Below are 15,634 nucleotides of genomic sequence, written 5' to 3' on the forward strand. Positions count from 1 at the left end.
TCACTATAAGTATTTTATGTCAGGTTTCAATTCCTAATAGTTCAGTGTCACATCTTTTTTTTTTGTAATGGAAGAAATACTAGTGTTTAGAACATGAGTTGTTTAAGTTTGACGTATGCGCAATGTTGCAATCTACTAAGATTTGCATGCGCCAGCTATTTTCTTCGAAACATTAGCAAGCTTTCCGGCTAGCCTTGGTTACAGAATCATAAATGTTAGATTATTTCATTAAAACAAACAACAATTACACATATTTTAAATGTTTTATATTGTACAAAAACACCCATTCTCAAATATTTTCCCAATTAGGCCACCTTTTAATACTAACTATTGATATGTTGTAACTTTTCCAAGATTTTTTTGCAAACAGTTTCATCTACATTCATCTACATGACGGAAATTAATAATGTTCACTATAGCGCCCCTAGTGTTGCATGAAAAATTGTGGTCGAAGTGTCGCGAATATTGTACTTTTGACCATCTTGACCCACTAAAAATGGATATTTAATGAAAACAATGAAAGCCAATTAAATCCTTGCAATGCCTTTAAGATTTTACATGCTATCGTGAAATCCCTGGACTGTTTGTCTCCAGAATAAACAACTTAACATTTCCAGATGTTAATTGCTAAATGAACTCATTAAATACAGGCTGGTTCATAATCCACATGGCACAGTATCCTGTTATCAGGAGCATCTGAATCCATTCATTGCAGTGATTGTAGGTACACATCATGCTGAGCTCTGCTCCACCGTATGCTCTGCAGCAGACGGGCCGTTATGAACAGAGTGAGTATCTGGACGCCCAGCACAATGATGACTGCCGTAACAATCACTCCGCTGTGCTGCTCGATCCAGCGCCAGATGCTGCCCAGACAGCCGCCCAGGAAGATCACGCTCTGGGCCGAGAACTCGTCCAGCTGTTGGGCACCGACTCCACACTGGCTGTTCCACACCGTCCCGTTCTCTAGGGGGTCTATACAGCATGAGGGGGGCACTCCGCACGCCTGGACCCCTGGAGCCGAACAGTTGAAATACCTGTGCCAGAGAAACAGACACCGGTGAGACTCACTCGAATGAGAATAACATAAAGCTTTTTGAGTTGAGGGTAACTGAAGTGTGTGATTTATTATTGCAAAACATTATTGCAAAAATAAGTACATTTGTGATAAATTGATAATTTTGGGGTGCATGCTTAAACATTGCTGCTTGGTTTCTAAGGTGTTGTGACTGGTGTTTAGCATGTTGTTGTGCGGTTTCTAGATCCTTGTTTACTAGTTGAAGCCAAAAGAGTTCATGCAAAACTTGCTGTCACGCTAGGATGTTGCCATGTGATTGCTAAGAGGTGCCGAGTGTTTTCAGTGCATTTCCAAGCCACTGTTGTTTACTGGCCCAAATCTCTCAGATATTCTGGTCTCTAGACAGAGCTGCACACCTTTAATGTAATTCCATAGGATTTTATAGTTTTTTGTTGTCCTCTAAGAGGTGTGAAATGTTAATACTTGCTAAGCCTCTGTATTAAGACTTGGATTCCAAAATGTACGTACTTACTGCTAATATAATATTAATAACTGTACAATAATAATAATAACAATAATAACAATAATAATAATAATAATAATAATAATAATAATACTCATATTGTTGATAATTTCATTAACAATGATAACTATATTATTATTATTAATAATAATAATAATAATAATAATAATAATAATAATAATATTCATATTATTGATAATTTCATTAATAATTTATTATTATTATTATTATTATTATTATTATTATTATTATTATACATTTTAACAATAGTAAAATATGTTATCAATAGTATGCATATTTATAATACTGATGATAATGATAATAATAATAATAACTATTGCAGAAAACATTTTAATTATTTATATAACAATGATGGTGATAATAATAATATTTATTATTATTATTATTATTATTATTAGTAATGATGGTAATAATAATAACCACTGCAGAAAACATAATAATTATTTATATAATAATGAACTATAATTATTATTATTTTACATTTGTATGATTTAATTCATGATACATTTTCATCAAACTCCCACTGTTCCTCCAGTTTGTGAAACCCTGGATTAAGATAAGCACACTACAATCGAAAAATGACACTTCACCTTTAAACTCAAATGAATAGAGTCATTATTTGTCTATAATGGGTAATCGTAACTGGGATTGCAAAATGAGGATCATTTTGTAATAAAATGAAATATACTGGAAAGTAGTAAAGGGACAATTATATGAAAAATCTGAACAGGATTAAAAACAACAAGCTGGCCAAACTATGAGTCCAGATTCCACTGGAAAGCATTTAATACTGGAGAGGCTCTTCAGTACAAATTAGCTTGTATAATCCTTGTATTTAACTTTGGACTACTTCAGGGTTGGAAATTCATGAAATTGCTCATGATGTCAGCCCCTCTCCCGATTTCCACTCACACATTGATTTCCCAGTCTCTGTAGGTATCGGCCCCGCAGCACTGCAGGCCCGTCTGGATCTCATCAGTGATGAACCTCAGGTCCAGGTCGTCCTGGTACCGCACCATAGCGGCCAACATGCCCGAGCGCAAGTACTCCACGATCTGACCCTGCAGACTGTACAACACAACAGCCACCAGAACCTGCAACACCACCAGGACCAGGACTGCAGCCGAGAAGGTCTGAAGCAGACACATGTTCTCCCGCAGCGCCCCCACACATCCCATCAGGCTCAGCAGGGCCAGAACGAGACCCAGGAAGCAGAAGAGCAGCATGGGGTCCGTCCCGATACCGCTGATCTTCTCCTGAGCGAAGGACTCTTTGTTGATCAGGCCCCAGAGGCCCACGACCAGCGTGACCAGACCAAGAACAGTGAAGAGCAGGTTGCTCGTGACCAGGAGATACTTGAAGATGTAATTACTCCAGCTGGACGGACTGAGAGCTCGTGAGGTGAAGATGTTCTTTGATGAAGCTCTGGTTGAGTCTTCATGACTGGATAGAGTCGAGCTCGTCTGACTTCCTGAACTGTCCTGCGTTCCCAGATACGAGACAGATGAGGCAGCTTCTGCGTTTCTTACATCTCCCTGGATGGTAATAAGAAGGAGAAAATTGATTAATTTGGTCAGTTGATTACCGCAACACAGTCTCAGTCAGATTCACTAAACAGTTGCAATGAATTAAATTAAATTAAATTAGATATTAGATGAAAATTTACATAAAAATGAAATTTTTTGATTTTTAGAAAATTTGATTTTTAAATTTAAAACTACTGAAACTAAAATATAAATATATATTATACAAAATATATCGCTAAAAAAATAACTCGTCGATTTGTTGCTAAATACTTTACAGTTACAGGTCCTGTCCTAAACATATCATTGGTGGAACCAAAAGTTACCTTGCTCAAATAAACTGAACTACACTATTAACAGACACAGTTAATTATTTTCCATAGTCAAAAATGGTGTTTGTTGATGAGATTAATGTTTAAAAAGTCCAAGCAACTGACAAGTTTAGCCAGTAGAAATTCAAATAAATTAAACTGAAAGAAACAACACTACCTTTGAAATAAGAGGCTTGTTTTCTCCATTCTGGAAGTGATTCCTCTGCTCCCAGAAAAAGAGAAATCTCCTAAAAGACGGAAACCGCCCCATACCTCCCAAATACCGGGAGTGGACTCTCTCTGTGCTCCAGACTGTCAGGGAGAGATGCTGGTCGACTGAAGGGCTAGAGGAGACAGAGAGAAGGGAGTGAATCACAGGGAGAGCGGGCCACAGCACGGCATTCCAGCATCATGTGAGAGTCACAGTACTGCAGATTAGCAGGTCAGGGTTTGAACCGGCCCTGAGGCTCAACCACACAGTGTGCAGCTCACGGGAAACACTACAGCCTTAGCAAGATCACTGCTTCACTGCTTCACCACTCACACACTATAAAGATGAGTCTGAGCATTAGTTTATAGTCACAAGAACAGTGTTGTTTTGGTTAACTACAATATTTATATTTAGTTTTTGTTAATTTACATAAAACAAAATATTTAAAAAAATTAACATTTTTTTTGTTAAATTAAATAAAAAATAAATCAAATTAAATATGAAAATAATAAATAAATTAAACAAAATAAAATAAATTACAAACATTGACTTAATAAAATGAAAAATAAAGGTAAATAAAGTCAAATAATAAAATATAAACAATATGAAATATTAACAAATATAAAATATAAATATTTTAAAATAAAAAAGTAGAAATTAGCTTTAACAACTAACTGAAATATAAATTAAAATAGAGACATATTGAAGCTTAATAGAAATGCTGTATTTAAAACAGATATAAATAAAATTACATAAGCACAAAATACAATCACTAACATGTAAACTATCTGAATGAAAATGAAAAGTGAAAATAAAAACTTTCTCAATATTAATACATACTCTAATGGTATGTAAATAATACTAAATTAACACTGCACAGGACAAATTTAATAATGTGATTGTCAATCTATGAAAAAGAGCTACATAAAAAAAAAAAAAAAAGATTTTTAGAAAATGTCTTTATTTGTGCCTCGTGCAAAAATACGGGTTTGGAATTACATGAATAATATGAAAACATAAATTTTTGATATATTTTACCATGATTATATTTGTAACAGATGTATTCCCTGAGATTAGTATATTACAGTAAACCACAGTGTAAAATACTATCCTTCAGTGACTTTCAATAAAAACTGTGGAAAACGGCAGTAAACTGTCCACTGAAGAAGGGAAACGTACTGCTACTGAAAACATTCGCAGTCGTCTGGAATTTAACGAAACATAAAATGAGCGTGATGTGTGCATACATCTGATGGTGATTTCTCCTGTGGTTGAGCAGATGCGCTCGCTGTGAGGCGTTCTCCAGGTTCCTGGATCCTCTCCTGACCTTGGCGTATTAAAGAGGAGAGCTCGGCACAGCAGGTATTCCAGGAATGAACCGAGCAGATTTTTCCTTCTCACAGCTTCATCCACGGCCAAATCATCTCACAACACCTCATTCCAGATATATTACTCACACAAACTCTGCTGTCTGTGCAAACTCCATAAAACCCTTCCTTTGCCACCTCTGGAGGTTTACTGATGCTCCTGTGTGTTTGCATGAGGAACCTGTGCACTTCTCTCTTCAGTCTTACATTAGTGTTACCCAGGCAGGTTAGTGGACATGTCCTGATTCATCCATTCATTAATCTTGTAAAGCATCACTATTACTGTTATTCACAGGTTTAGTTATGGATCTGAACTGGATCTAAATATCAGTTTGCAATTTTACAAAATGGTTTGTGTGTATGTGGCGTGCAGTATATGAATATATAGTAAAATATTATTATTATTACAAAATTAATAATAACAATAAGCATCATTCTGATTATTGATAATGGTAGTTACTGTTAGTAGTAGTAGTAGTAGTAGTAGTAGTAATATTGTTTTTATATTGTTCAGAAATTAATTAACAGTGTTTGGTCAGTTGAATTCCCTTTGGGCAGTGTGGGCAAAATTTATTAAAAGGTTTCGGTAATAATAATAATCATTAGAATAATAATAATAACCAGCTTATTCTACAGATAATAGAGACTTGTTTGCAAACTATATAATAAATATATATCGCTCCTCAAATTGTATTATTCTTTCTCTTGACATTTTGCCACTCAGTAAAACTTGATAATCGCTCAGACTGAAAAGGTGCTAGTCTGGTATTTTTGTGGAAATCTATGATTTTTCCTCTATAATTGTTATGCTGATAAATGAAATGCACCTGTTAAATCTGGCGATGGGCTGACAGTTGTGTGCCAATCTGAACACGTCGGCCCGGATTCTGTGGCGCAGGCCATAAATTCATAAAAACATATGCATCACCTCAGCTCTGCAGTTGCTTTGAAGCTTATTTTGAGCTAGGAACGTTACATATGACAAATTAGACATTCTCTATAGAGCCAGACACAATGAAAATGTAAATAGGAAATTGTGATATCTCGTTTTCTGGCATTAAAAAGATTTCCATGAAAATGTAGTATTTACTCCTCTACTTTTTCACCAGCTTGCCACATTTCCCTTCACCAGAAATATTCTCTAACTGAAGTACTCAAGTTTCCTTCCTTTCTTTACTTATATAAATATTTTAAAGCGACTTAATTTATGATGTGATGAACTTGAAGTTGATGACTGAGAATCACATGTTCAGATAATAAAACCACCTGTTACACGACTTACACTCTTTTAGAGTGAAAAACCCATGTCCAGTGAAACTGGTTATCATCACTGCTAATAGGAATCAATGAGTCACGCTGAAAAACTGATGAAATCAGGCCACACTCTCTTTGTTTTCTCTAGGTCGTCTTTGTTTTCCGAGAGATGTGGCATGTGCATTTATTTCAGGGTGACCATACGTTCTTTTTTCCCTGGCTTGTCTAAATTGCCTTAAACGTCCAGGTTTTGGCTTTGTTTTTCTATTGTTTTCATGCTTGCTGAAGGTAGAGACTGAAAAGTAGATTGACCAATAGCATGCAGGCATTAAACATGATCGACCAATCATGGAGTGCGAGAAGGCGGGATCTGAAAACAGTCAAAGCAATGCAAAGATTGACACATATAGTATATGAAGGCTGTAAAGAGCAAGTCAGTAGGAAAACCAAGAACAGGATATATTATGCAATTTAGAAATTCCAGCCAGGACATGTCTGGGAAAACCATGATGTCATTTATTCATTATCATTTTGTAATTTAATGGACAATAATTAAGTAACTAAAGTAATCTAACTAGATACTAAATTAAACTCTAAAGTGCTTCATTGTTTCAACACAGTCACAGTAAGTTTAACATTTATATATTTATAATTTAGATACATGAACTCTGGCAGTGTCTCTTGGTTCCATTGTAACTTACAGTAAATTAGCATAATAATTGTGGGGGAAAACTTAACAACCCATGACATTTCTTTTCAAAACATTGTTGTACGTGTCCAAAAATGTACAGTCACTATTCTTGTATGCTCTGCCAAAAATAATCAATTTTCTTAAAAAAATAATTGATCACTATGGTTTTTCAACCATAACAGATTTGAGCTTAAATACAAGAATAAACAATGAATTACCGTTTAAGACTTACTTCTGTTTGAACCATGTGCTCGATTTTATTATGTCCCTGCCTTATATGTGATGTTTCAATGATGTAGTCATTGTTTTTATATTTTTTATATTCTTTAGATTTTATATTCTTTTATAAGACATGGAATTGAATTTAATATGCCTTAATATGACGTTAGAAAGGCCAAGTCATTGTTTTATCTCTTTTATATTTTACACAAATGTTACTGCTTTAAATTTAAAAAGATGTACTTCAGGTAGAACTGAACTTTATTGTCAATTAAAATGTTTAATAAAACTAATTAAAAATGTATTCATAATTGTTTTCATATGTGTATATTTTTTAGGACTGGTGTTAACATCACAGCTGCAGCTCTGTGTAATCAGAGAATGGCACAAGGCAAGAAAAAGAGCAAGAAATTGTTAAAAAACAGAGCGAGTGGGCCAGATTTTTGATTCTGGCACCCGGGGCTCAGTGTGGTGTCATTATTTCCATAAGTCCACGCTGGCCTGTTCTGCAGACCGCTGCTGGCCGGGTCTGTGCATTGGATCAGAGCTGTTATTGCTGTTGATTAGTCCAGGACTTGAGCCTAGATTCAGGATCCAGAGGTTCAGCTGGGTCAGAGGTGGAGCATTACCCTGTCTTCTGCTTTTACCCTAATCATTTGGCCAGTGGTCTGCAACTGCTGTGCAACATATTTGACTTCAACTACAACAGCAGATTGTTTTTGGAGTTTACAGAGATCAGGCATTTTGAGGCAGAGCAGCCAAAGAAAAGGTGGTCTCCTTTAAAATGGAATAAGCATTAATCTTGTGCTTCCTCTCTGTTCCCATTTGTATTTCCTGTGTGGCTTTGTTGTCAGACTTTTTCATGTAACAGTGCATCCATGCGCTGTACTGATGCCTTTTGCCCAGACAGGTTGAGACCTCCGGGAGGAATTTATAACCAGAATGTCCACAAGATTGCATAAGCCTATAACATTTTAAAAAGATGTATCTCTTGAAAACATCTCAAACTTAAGAAAGAAACATTTAAATACATTTTGCATGCACAAAATGAAGCACAAAGACTTCCATTAAACATACTAAGCAACTAACCATTTATCTATTTATTTTTTCACACACACAGGCATGGATTTTATGCATGCATTTATGCGTTTAGGCTATTTATAAGCCCAGACTTTTATGAAACTATTTATTTCCATATTCTACATTTATGCATTTATTTATGTAGCCTACGTCCATTTTTGCATTTATGTATGTATGCATGCATGCAATTGCTCATTTATTAATTTATGTATGCATGCATGCATGCATCAGAACATTTTAATTCCCATTATTCTTGCTGCTGATTGTAGTTAGTTTCTTATTTATGTCACTAAATTATATTTTCATTATAAAATCAAATGTAGCTATCCATCTAAATATTTGGTCACTGGCAAAACATTCACTTTAATATAGTGAAATGTTTTGTGATTTATCTTGCTTGCAAGCAAATTTGCAGTTTTCAAAAGAGAAAGATGCATTTTTTTCTTGTTTTTTTTCTTCACCCCTATGATGCAATTTAAACTCATCAATAACAATTAACACTACACAGTTTTCATAAGCTCAGTGTTCTGTTGCAGAAGTTTTGCGTTCCTGACTGGAGGGCATCCAGTTATTTTCCTGAACTCAATCAGTCCAGACGACGCTGATCTCTCCTGCACTCTCACAATCACGCAGTGTTTTCGATTGGATTAGCAGTGCCTGTTTGTTTATGGAGGAAAACACTTTCTGTTTTATACATTTCTCAAGTACGACCTTTAATGAATCTGCGGGGGGGGGGGGGGGGGGGGTTGGGTTCATTTCACCTTCAATCATGTTTGTTTTAATATGGCATTAGGCTCACTGTGTGCACAAATAATTGTCTTTTGATAGTTCTTTGGCCATATTTATGAGATTAAATGTTTGGTTTGGGGAAAACCTGAAAGCTTCATTGCACTTTTGTTCAGTTTATGTACTTTGTAATAGCTGTGGGATTTGTGGACACCACTTTGACAGCCTTATGTGTTCTTCATCATGAATCTTATCTCTTTTCTGGTGCATATGTTGCAAAGTTCATTTTATCTGTCTATAATACTTTACCCGCCCAGCCAAAATGACTCAATGTCATGTCACTGAAGCTTTTTTGAAGGGTTTGAGGATATTTCCATGTGTTTGAGCAATAGTGATGGCTTTCAATCAAGAGGAAACACTATTAATGTATTTTAAGATTATTATTCCTTATGCATTATTTAAAATTATTATTCCAGCCCAGACTTTGGGGAAAAACAATTTCCTGGGAAAAAAAAATGACATGAACCTGAGACTCAGAGTTATAGAGATATATACTCAAATTGTGAGATAAACTATAATTGTGAATTATAAAATACAAAATTATACAAAACTGTGAGATATAAATGCACAAATCTGAGAAGAAAGGTCACAATTACCTTTTTTATTCTTCATTTTTGAGATAAGCTCACATTTCCGACCTTTCAAATTTCTTTAATAATTGCAAGATATAAATTTAGAATACTTAGATGTAAACTCAACATTTGGAGAAGAAAAGTTGCATTTATCTTAAAAACATTTGTTAGCTTTATTCACAATTCTGAGTTTTTTTCTCACAGTTCAGAAAAAAGTAATAAATAGTAATAAAGTAGTAAGTGAAGAATAAAGTAATAAAGTGATAAATAAAAAAGAGAGGTATATACTAAGAATTGCGAGGTACAAACTCAGAATTGTGAGAAGAAAAGTCAAGATTATTTATATATATATATGTTTTGTTTGTTTTTTGCATCACTTCAGACATTTTTTTCTCACTATTTTGAGAAAAAGTCAGAATTTCAAAATAAACTAAGAATTGCGAGATATAAATTCAGAATTGCAATATATCATTTCAGAAATGCAAGATGTATACTCAGAATTGTGAGATATAAAATAAAAATTTTGAGATATATACTCAGAATTGTGGGAAATAAACGTACCTGAAAATCCTGAAAAGAAGTCACAATAATCTTTTCAATTTTCTTTCGCCGAGATGTAAACTCAGAATTCTGAGAAAAACATTCACAACGGCCTGTTTATTTGGCAGAAAAAAAGCTTCTAGTAACCACTTAGCAACCACTTATAATAGCTTAGCAGCTGCAGCCAATCTCCTAGCATCACTATGACAAATTTGGCATAGGTAAGCACTACAAATTTACTTCAATCTAGTTTTAAATGAATCAAAATGATAATTAGCTTATTATATGTTTTTGAGCAAATCATTGTTTATTTTATAGCTTTTAAGTTTTATAAATCAATCAAAGCTGTTTGGATCTTTAACAGTTTGTCACGCCTCAGGCTTCTCTCAAAGACTGGAGATGTATAACATTTGACTGATTCTGGGAACATTTTTATACCATAGCTCTTGCTCTGGCATGCTGTCATGCTGATGAATGCATTTCTACTGATACGGAAGGAGGCGAAGCCAAGCTGTTATTTGTTTCAAATGCTGTATTACGTAATGCTCTCATGACTCTGGGGAATGGCCCTGGCTAGAGACTTTCAGAACATGCAGTTTATGTAATGAAAGCTCAAAAGTTCAATGAATAGCATTCACGTTCTCACAAGGGCCTATGAAATATGACCCAGACCATCTATTTTCGCCTCGCGTTTGAAAACAGCTAAGTAATGTCACATGAATTCTGCAAACAATAAGAGCACGTTATCACGGCTTTCGGGATTAAGAGCACTCCCATCAAAAACACCCACGAGGCACATAAGGAACTGTTTGTAACCCTGTAACTTCTTGGAAATCCTTATGGATCTAAAGGGAATTGCTTTACTACGATCTTAGATTTTTATTGCATTTCTGAACAGCACAAATAGTGCAGGCTGAATTCTAAGTTTGTTATAGATTATGGACTCGTATTTAGAAGTGAAAGTTTAAAACTGATATGCCTTGATGGGTTTGTTTCTTACAATCACTCAGTTTTTCACCTCACAGGACTGTAACTGATGGACTGGATTGGTGTGGATTACTTGTGGATTATTGTGATGTTTTTATCAGCTGTTTGGACTCTCATTCTGACGGCACCCATTCACTGCAGAGGATGCATTGGTGAGCAAGTGATGATAAATATCTCAAAATCTGTTCTGATTAAGTGTGCACAAGTAACACTGAGGTATTTTTCTAAGCAAGCCATTCAGGTTTGAAGTGACATAAAGTGGAGTAAAAAATGACAGAATGTCCATTGTGGGTCAACTGTCTCTTTAAGTGTATTACTTAACTCTAATCTAGTTTATGTGATTGAAGATAAAATGCTGAACACATTGAAGAAGGATAACTGATATCAAAGAAGCAAAAAGCTTGTATAATCGTCACAAACTCATCTGCTGTTGAAACTTGGTTTTCCCCTTCATACTTTTTCGCCAGGCTAGATTATGATGCAATATTTCATTCTTCTCTATCATAGTCTGCTAAAGATGTTATATTTCCCAGAAAGCTTGTGTGTTGGTGTCTCCTCCATCTCTGACTCGGTCAGGTCCAGATGTTCAGCAGACCTTTTCAAGGAAGGGCAGGAATGCTGTGACTTCCAACACTTCTCCGCTGGAGCTGATCCTGGACCTGGAAGTGATGCGGCAGGAGTCATGTCGAAACCTGCTCGTCTTTTCTGTCACAGGGACTGGAAGTGATCAGGACCAGGCTGATCCTTAGCTTTCTGTCTGACTAGCATCTCAGCAAATCTGAGCTCCTTAGCTATAAAGGGAAGCAGTGTGTGGTTTAAAGAAATCACGTGCAGAGAGTTTGAACGGAAACAGATCCACATCTAGAGACCAGGATTTGGCCCGTGAACATCCTCTGAATAATGGCTTAGCAACCGTCCAGAATATCCTGGCAAGCTCAGTCAAGTGCAATAACATTTGAGACATCTTAGAAGCCTCTTTAAAACCACCGGCAATCGTTTTCTTCAGAAAATGTAAAAATCTAGTCTAATCTTGTCTAGTCTTTTTTGCTCATCAATGGTGCATTTATTTTGACCAAACTATTCAGTAAAAAAAAAATATTAAAAAATGTAAATTATCCCTGTGATCAAAGCTGATTTATCAGCTTCATTTCTGCATCGTCACATGATCTGCTGCTCAAGAAACATTTATTATTATCATCAATGATGAAATATAATAAACTGTGATACTTTTTTAGAATTCTTTAGTTAATCTTTAATTTAGAATTTTTTAGTTAATCTTTAATTTAGAATTATTTAGTTAATCTTTAATTTAGAAATCTTTAGTTAATCTTTAATTTAGAATTCTTTAGTTAATCTTTAATTTAGGATTCTTTCATTAGAAAGAACAGTATTTGTATATAATAGGGATAATTTGTAACATTAAAAATGTCTATATAGAGTTAAAAAAATATATCGAATTTTATCCCACTAATTTGATTTAAACCCTACACTGAACATAGACATTTACAATTTTTCATTCAGCAGACACTTTAATCCAAACTGACAATTCATCTAAATCAGGCAATAATGCAAGTGGAAGCAATACAAAGTTTCAAATAGAAGAAGGAGGGATAAAAAGACACAACTCTTGAGACTTAAATGAAGTCAACTTTGGATTAGATGTTTCTCCTGTCGTTCTGCATCACAGTAAGAGAAAAGAGCAGTAAAATGAACGTTGACAGCAGTTCAGGTCAGTGCAGGTCTTGCGTGAAATTTAATGAGAAATGTTTTAAATCATATTGACTTCTGATTGTAGATGTTGGTAAATCTGAGCAGAGTTTGACATCTCTTCTGAAGCGAGAGAAGACATGAGATTTGAGTAAAAGTCTTTGCTGTGTAGAAACTATTAAGACATGATCTTTTTTTTGTTCCTGGGAATGTGAGCAGTGATGTCATGTATCTATGCTGTTTGTCTCAGTCGAGGGGGTGGGAACAGGTTGAGGGAAGGATTTTGGCCCGTGCTATATGGCTATAAGACAGCAGACGCACTTATGTTACTTCAATTGAACCACAATAACAGGGATTATTTCATGCGCGTGTCTCCGCTGACCACTGGAACAAACCTCCAGCACAGGAACTGAGGTATTTACTCTGGACCACAACTCAAATATTATTCCAGCACACAATCTGACCTTTAACTTTTTCAGTGAGATCTTGTTTGGAGCATTTTTAGTCTTTGCAGATGCTCTTGAGTTTTCTGCAGCTGCTCGACATTTACCCTGCATGCTCTCACGGCGTGCCCGTCAACAATATGTTTAACAGACCAGTCAATGAAGCTCTTCGTCAGATTTGATTAAAAACTCATTCCAGTGCTGAATGTGTCATGCATCTGCTGAAAGTCGTAAACTCTTATAAATGCTCGACTGAGTGTCTGCAGTAGATGCTGTAGGTTTGTGCCCATCCTGACATCACTGTTGTTTCTCCGAGGAGGATGAAGATGAGGATGAGGAGCGCTCTGAACCTGCTGTCTCTGGTCTGTCTGTGTGTCGCACAAAAGAAGTGGACCCAGGACACGTCCGAGTGGGACCACCGAGGTAAAATCTCTTGAAATTCACACTGCTGTTTGAGGAACGGTAAAACAAATCCAGACTTATCCTCCATTTCACTCTTAAAGAGAAGATGTGAGGATATAATGCAGTAAAGTTAGTAAAATTTCCATATTTCAGAGGATAAAATGTTTTTACCAAAAGGTTGCAAAATAGATATCATAATGTTTAAGGTAATCAATGAAAGATGCTAAACTTTCAGGTAATTTTGTTCATCTTCTTTAGGATGTCAAAATGAAAGATTATATGTGATGTATTACATTTATTTTATATTTGGGAGTTGAGATTTCTACTATACCCTTGTGACCCATACTTTAGACATAAACTGTATCTAAAAAAAAAATAAAAAAAATAAATAAATAATGTACTGGTAATTTTCAGCCAGGACATTAACATTATCCAGTAATTTTACAGAGTTTTATATTATATTATATTATATTATATTATATTATATTATATTATATTATATGATATGATATGATATGATATGATATGATATGTTATGTTATGTTATGTTATGTTATGTTATGTTATGTTATGTTATGTTATGTTATCCTGGATCACAAAACCAGTTATAAGGGTCCATTTTTTTTTTTTTATTATTATTCATCAAGCTGAACAAATAAGTTTACCATTGATGTATGGTTTGTCAGGATCGGACAATATTTAGCCATGATACAACTATTTGAAAATCTGGAATCTGAGGGTGCAAAAAAATCTAAATAAGCCTAATTAGAATATAACCTTTAAAGTTGTTCAAATTAAGTTCTTAGCAATGTATATTACTAATCATGATGTATGTTTTGATGTATTTACAGTAAATTTACAAAATATCTTTATTAAACATGATATTTACTAAATATCCTAATGATTTTTGGCATAAAATAAAAATGTTTTGCTTGAATGAGCTAGTAATGAAAAATATGCAGTACCTTTATGATTTAAGGAAAAAAATTATAGGACTCCAATTAGTACTCTACTTATATTCATGGAAAGTGCCTATTGTTGTTTTGTATACAATGCAGACATGTTAAGAAGGGGCCTTTGAGAAATAAGAAATAATCTTGGGTGAGATATCACAAGTTTAATATGTTATTTGCTTGCTCTGGTTATGATATTGACTGATATTATGTAAAATCTAAAGCTAAAAGATGTAAGAATAAACAGTCTCGTCAAAGGTGTTTAGCCTCTTCCTTCAGCACAATGAATATGTGCTGTACATATCAATATGACAGGTGTGATACAAAGCATCCTCAGATGTGCTTTCTTATAACCAGAAGCTCAGTCTGATGTTTTTTCAATTGTCCCAGATAAACCAAACAGCAGGAGCTGCTCAAACTTGACACAGGTGCTGGACAACTGGAAATATGCCATCATGTACCAGGTGAAGGACATGCTGGTCAACGATCACGCGTCCATCTTACCAGAATACGTCAGGTGGGCTGTGAAAGGTTGTGTTGTTTGGTTTGATGAAACGAGGTCTGGTCTGTCCAGGGCACGCAGTCCAACCCAGCCTCATCTGGACATTTTCTCTGTGACATTTCTTTTTTCACAGCAACTGGAGAAAATTAGGATCATATGGCAAAAAAGGAAATGATTATTAATCCCAAATATGCTTTGACTAAAATAAACCAGCTAATCTGCACAATATGTTCTTTCTCTAAGGTGCAGGACCTTTGATCCCCAGCCTAAAATCTGCTCAGCAGCTTCAAGCACCATTAATCACGCATGAAAGAGTTCTTGTGCACAATTACGACCTCATTTCTTCTAACTGTACTGCTACAAATCATTGTTTCATTTAAGAACCTGACCACTTCTCCAGCTAAATCTGGTTTAATCCAGGTCCTGTCATCCATACATTATATTGACTGAAATGCAACACTGATCACTATAACTTTTTAAGTGAATTTTGAATGAAAATGTATACGATCATTTAAAGTTTATTT

General features: G+C 35.0%; 1 protein-coding gene across 1 annotated transcript; it reads right to left on the reverse strand.

Moving 5' to 3' along the window:
• Window positions 1–694: 694 nt before the first annotated feature.
• LOC113067610 (tetraspanin-10-like) lies at window positions 695–3,801 on the reverse strand. Its single transcript, XM_026239966.1, has 3 exons — window positions 3,575–3,801; window positions 2,475–3,097; window positions 695–1,037 (listed from the first exon to the last, which is right to left on the reverse strand). Exons 1-3 carry the CDS (start codon window positions 3,665–3,667, stop codon window positions 707–709), a joined length of 1,047 nt encoding a protein of 348 aa, XP_026095751.1. The 5' UTR covers window positions 3,668–3,801; the 3' UTR covers window positions 695–706.
• Between the last annotated feature and the right edge of the window lie 11,833 nt (window positions 3,802–15,634).

This window comes from Carassius auratus, linkage group LG28B (genome assembly GCF_003368295.1).
Source record: "Carassius auratus strain Wakin linkage group LG28B, ASM336829v1, whole genome shotgun sequence".
Taxonomy (NCBI): domain Eukaryota; kingdom Metazoa; phylum Chordata; class Actinopteri; order Cypriniformes; family Cyprinidae; genus Carassius; species Carassius auratus.

Bases quoted from the DNA above. Each gene is read 5' to 3' on its own strand.
- LOC113067610 (XM_026239966.1), bottom strand. From the start codon at position 3,667: ATGGGGCGGTTTCCGTCTTTTAGGAGATTTCTCTTTTTCTGGGAGCAG. The intron at 3,098-3,574 runs GTAGTGTTGTTT...ATTACCATCCAG, and splicing joins ACAAGCCTCTTATTTCAAAG to GGAGATGTAAGAAACGCAGA. The intron at 1,038-2,474 runs GTGAGTGGAAAT...TCTCTGGCACAG, and splicing joins AGAGACTGGGAAATCAATGT to GTATTTCAACTGTTCGGCTC.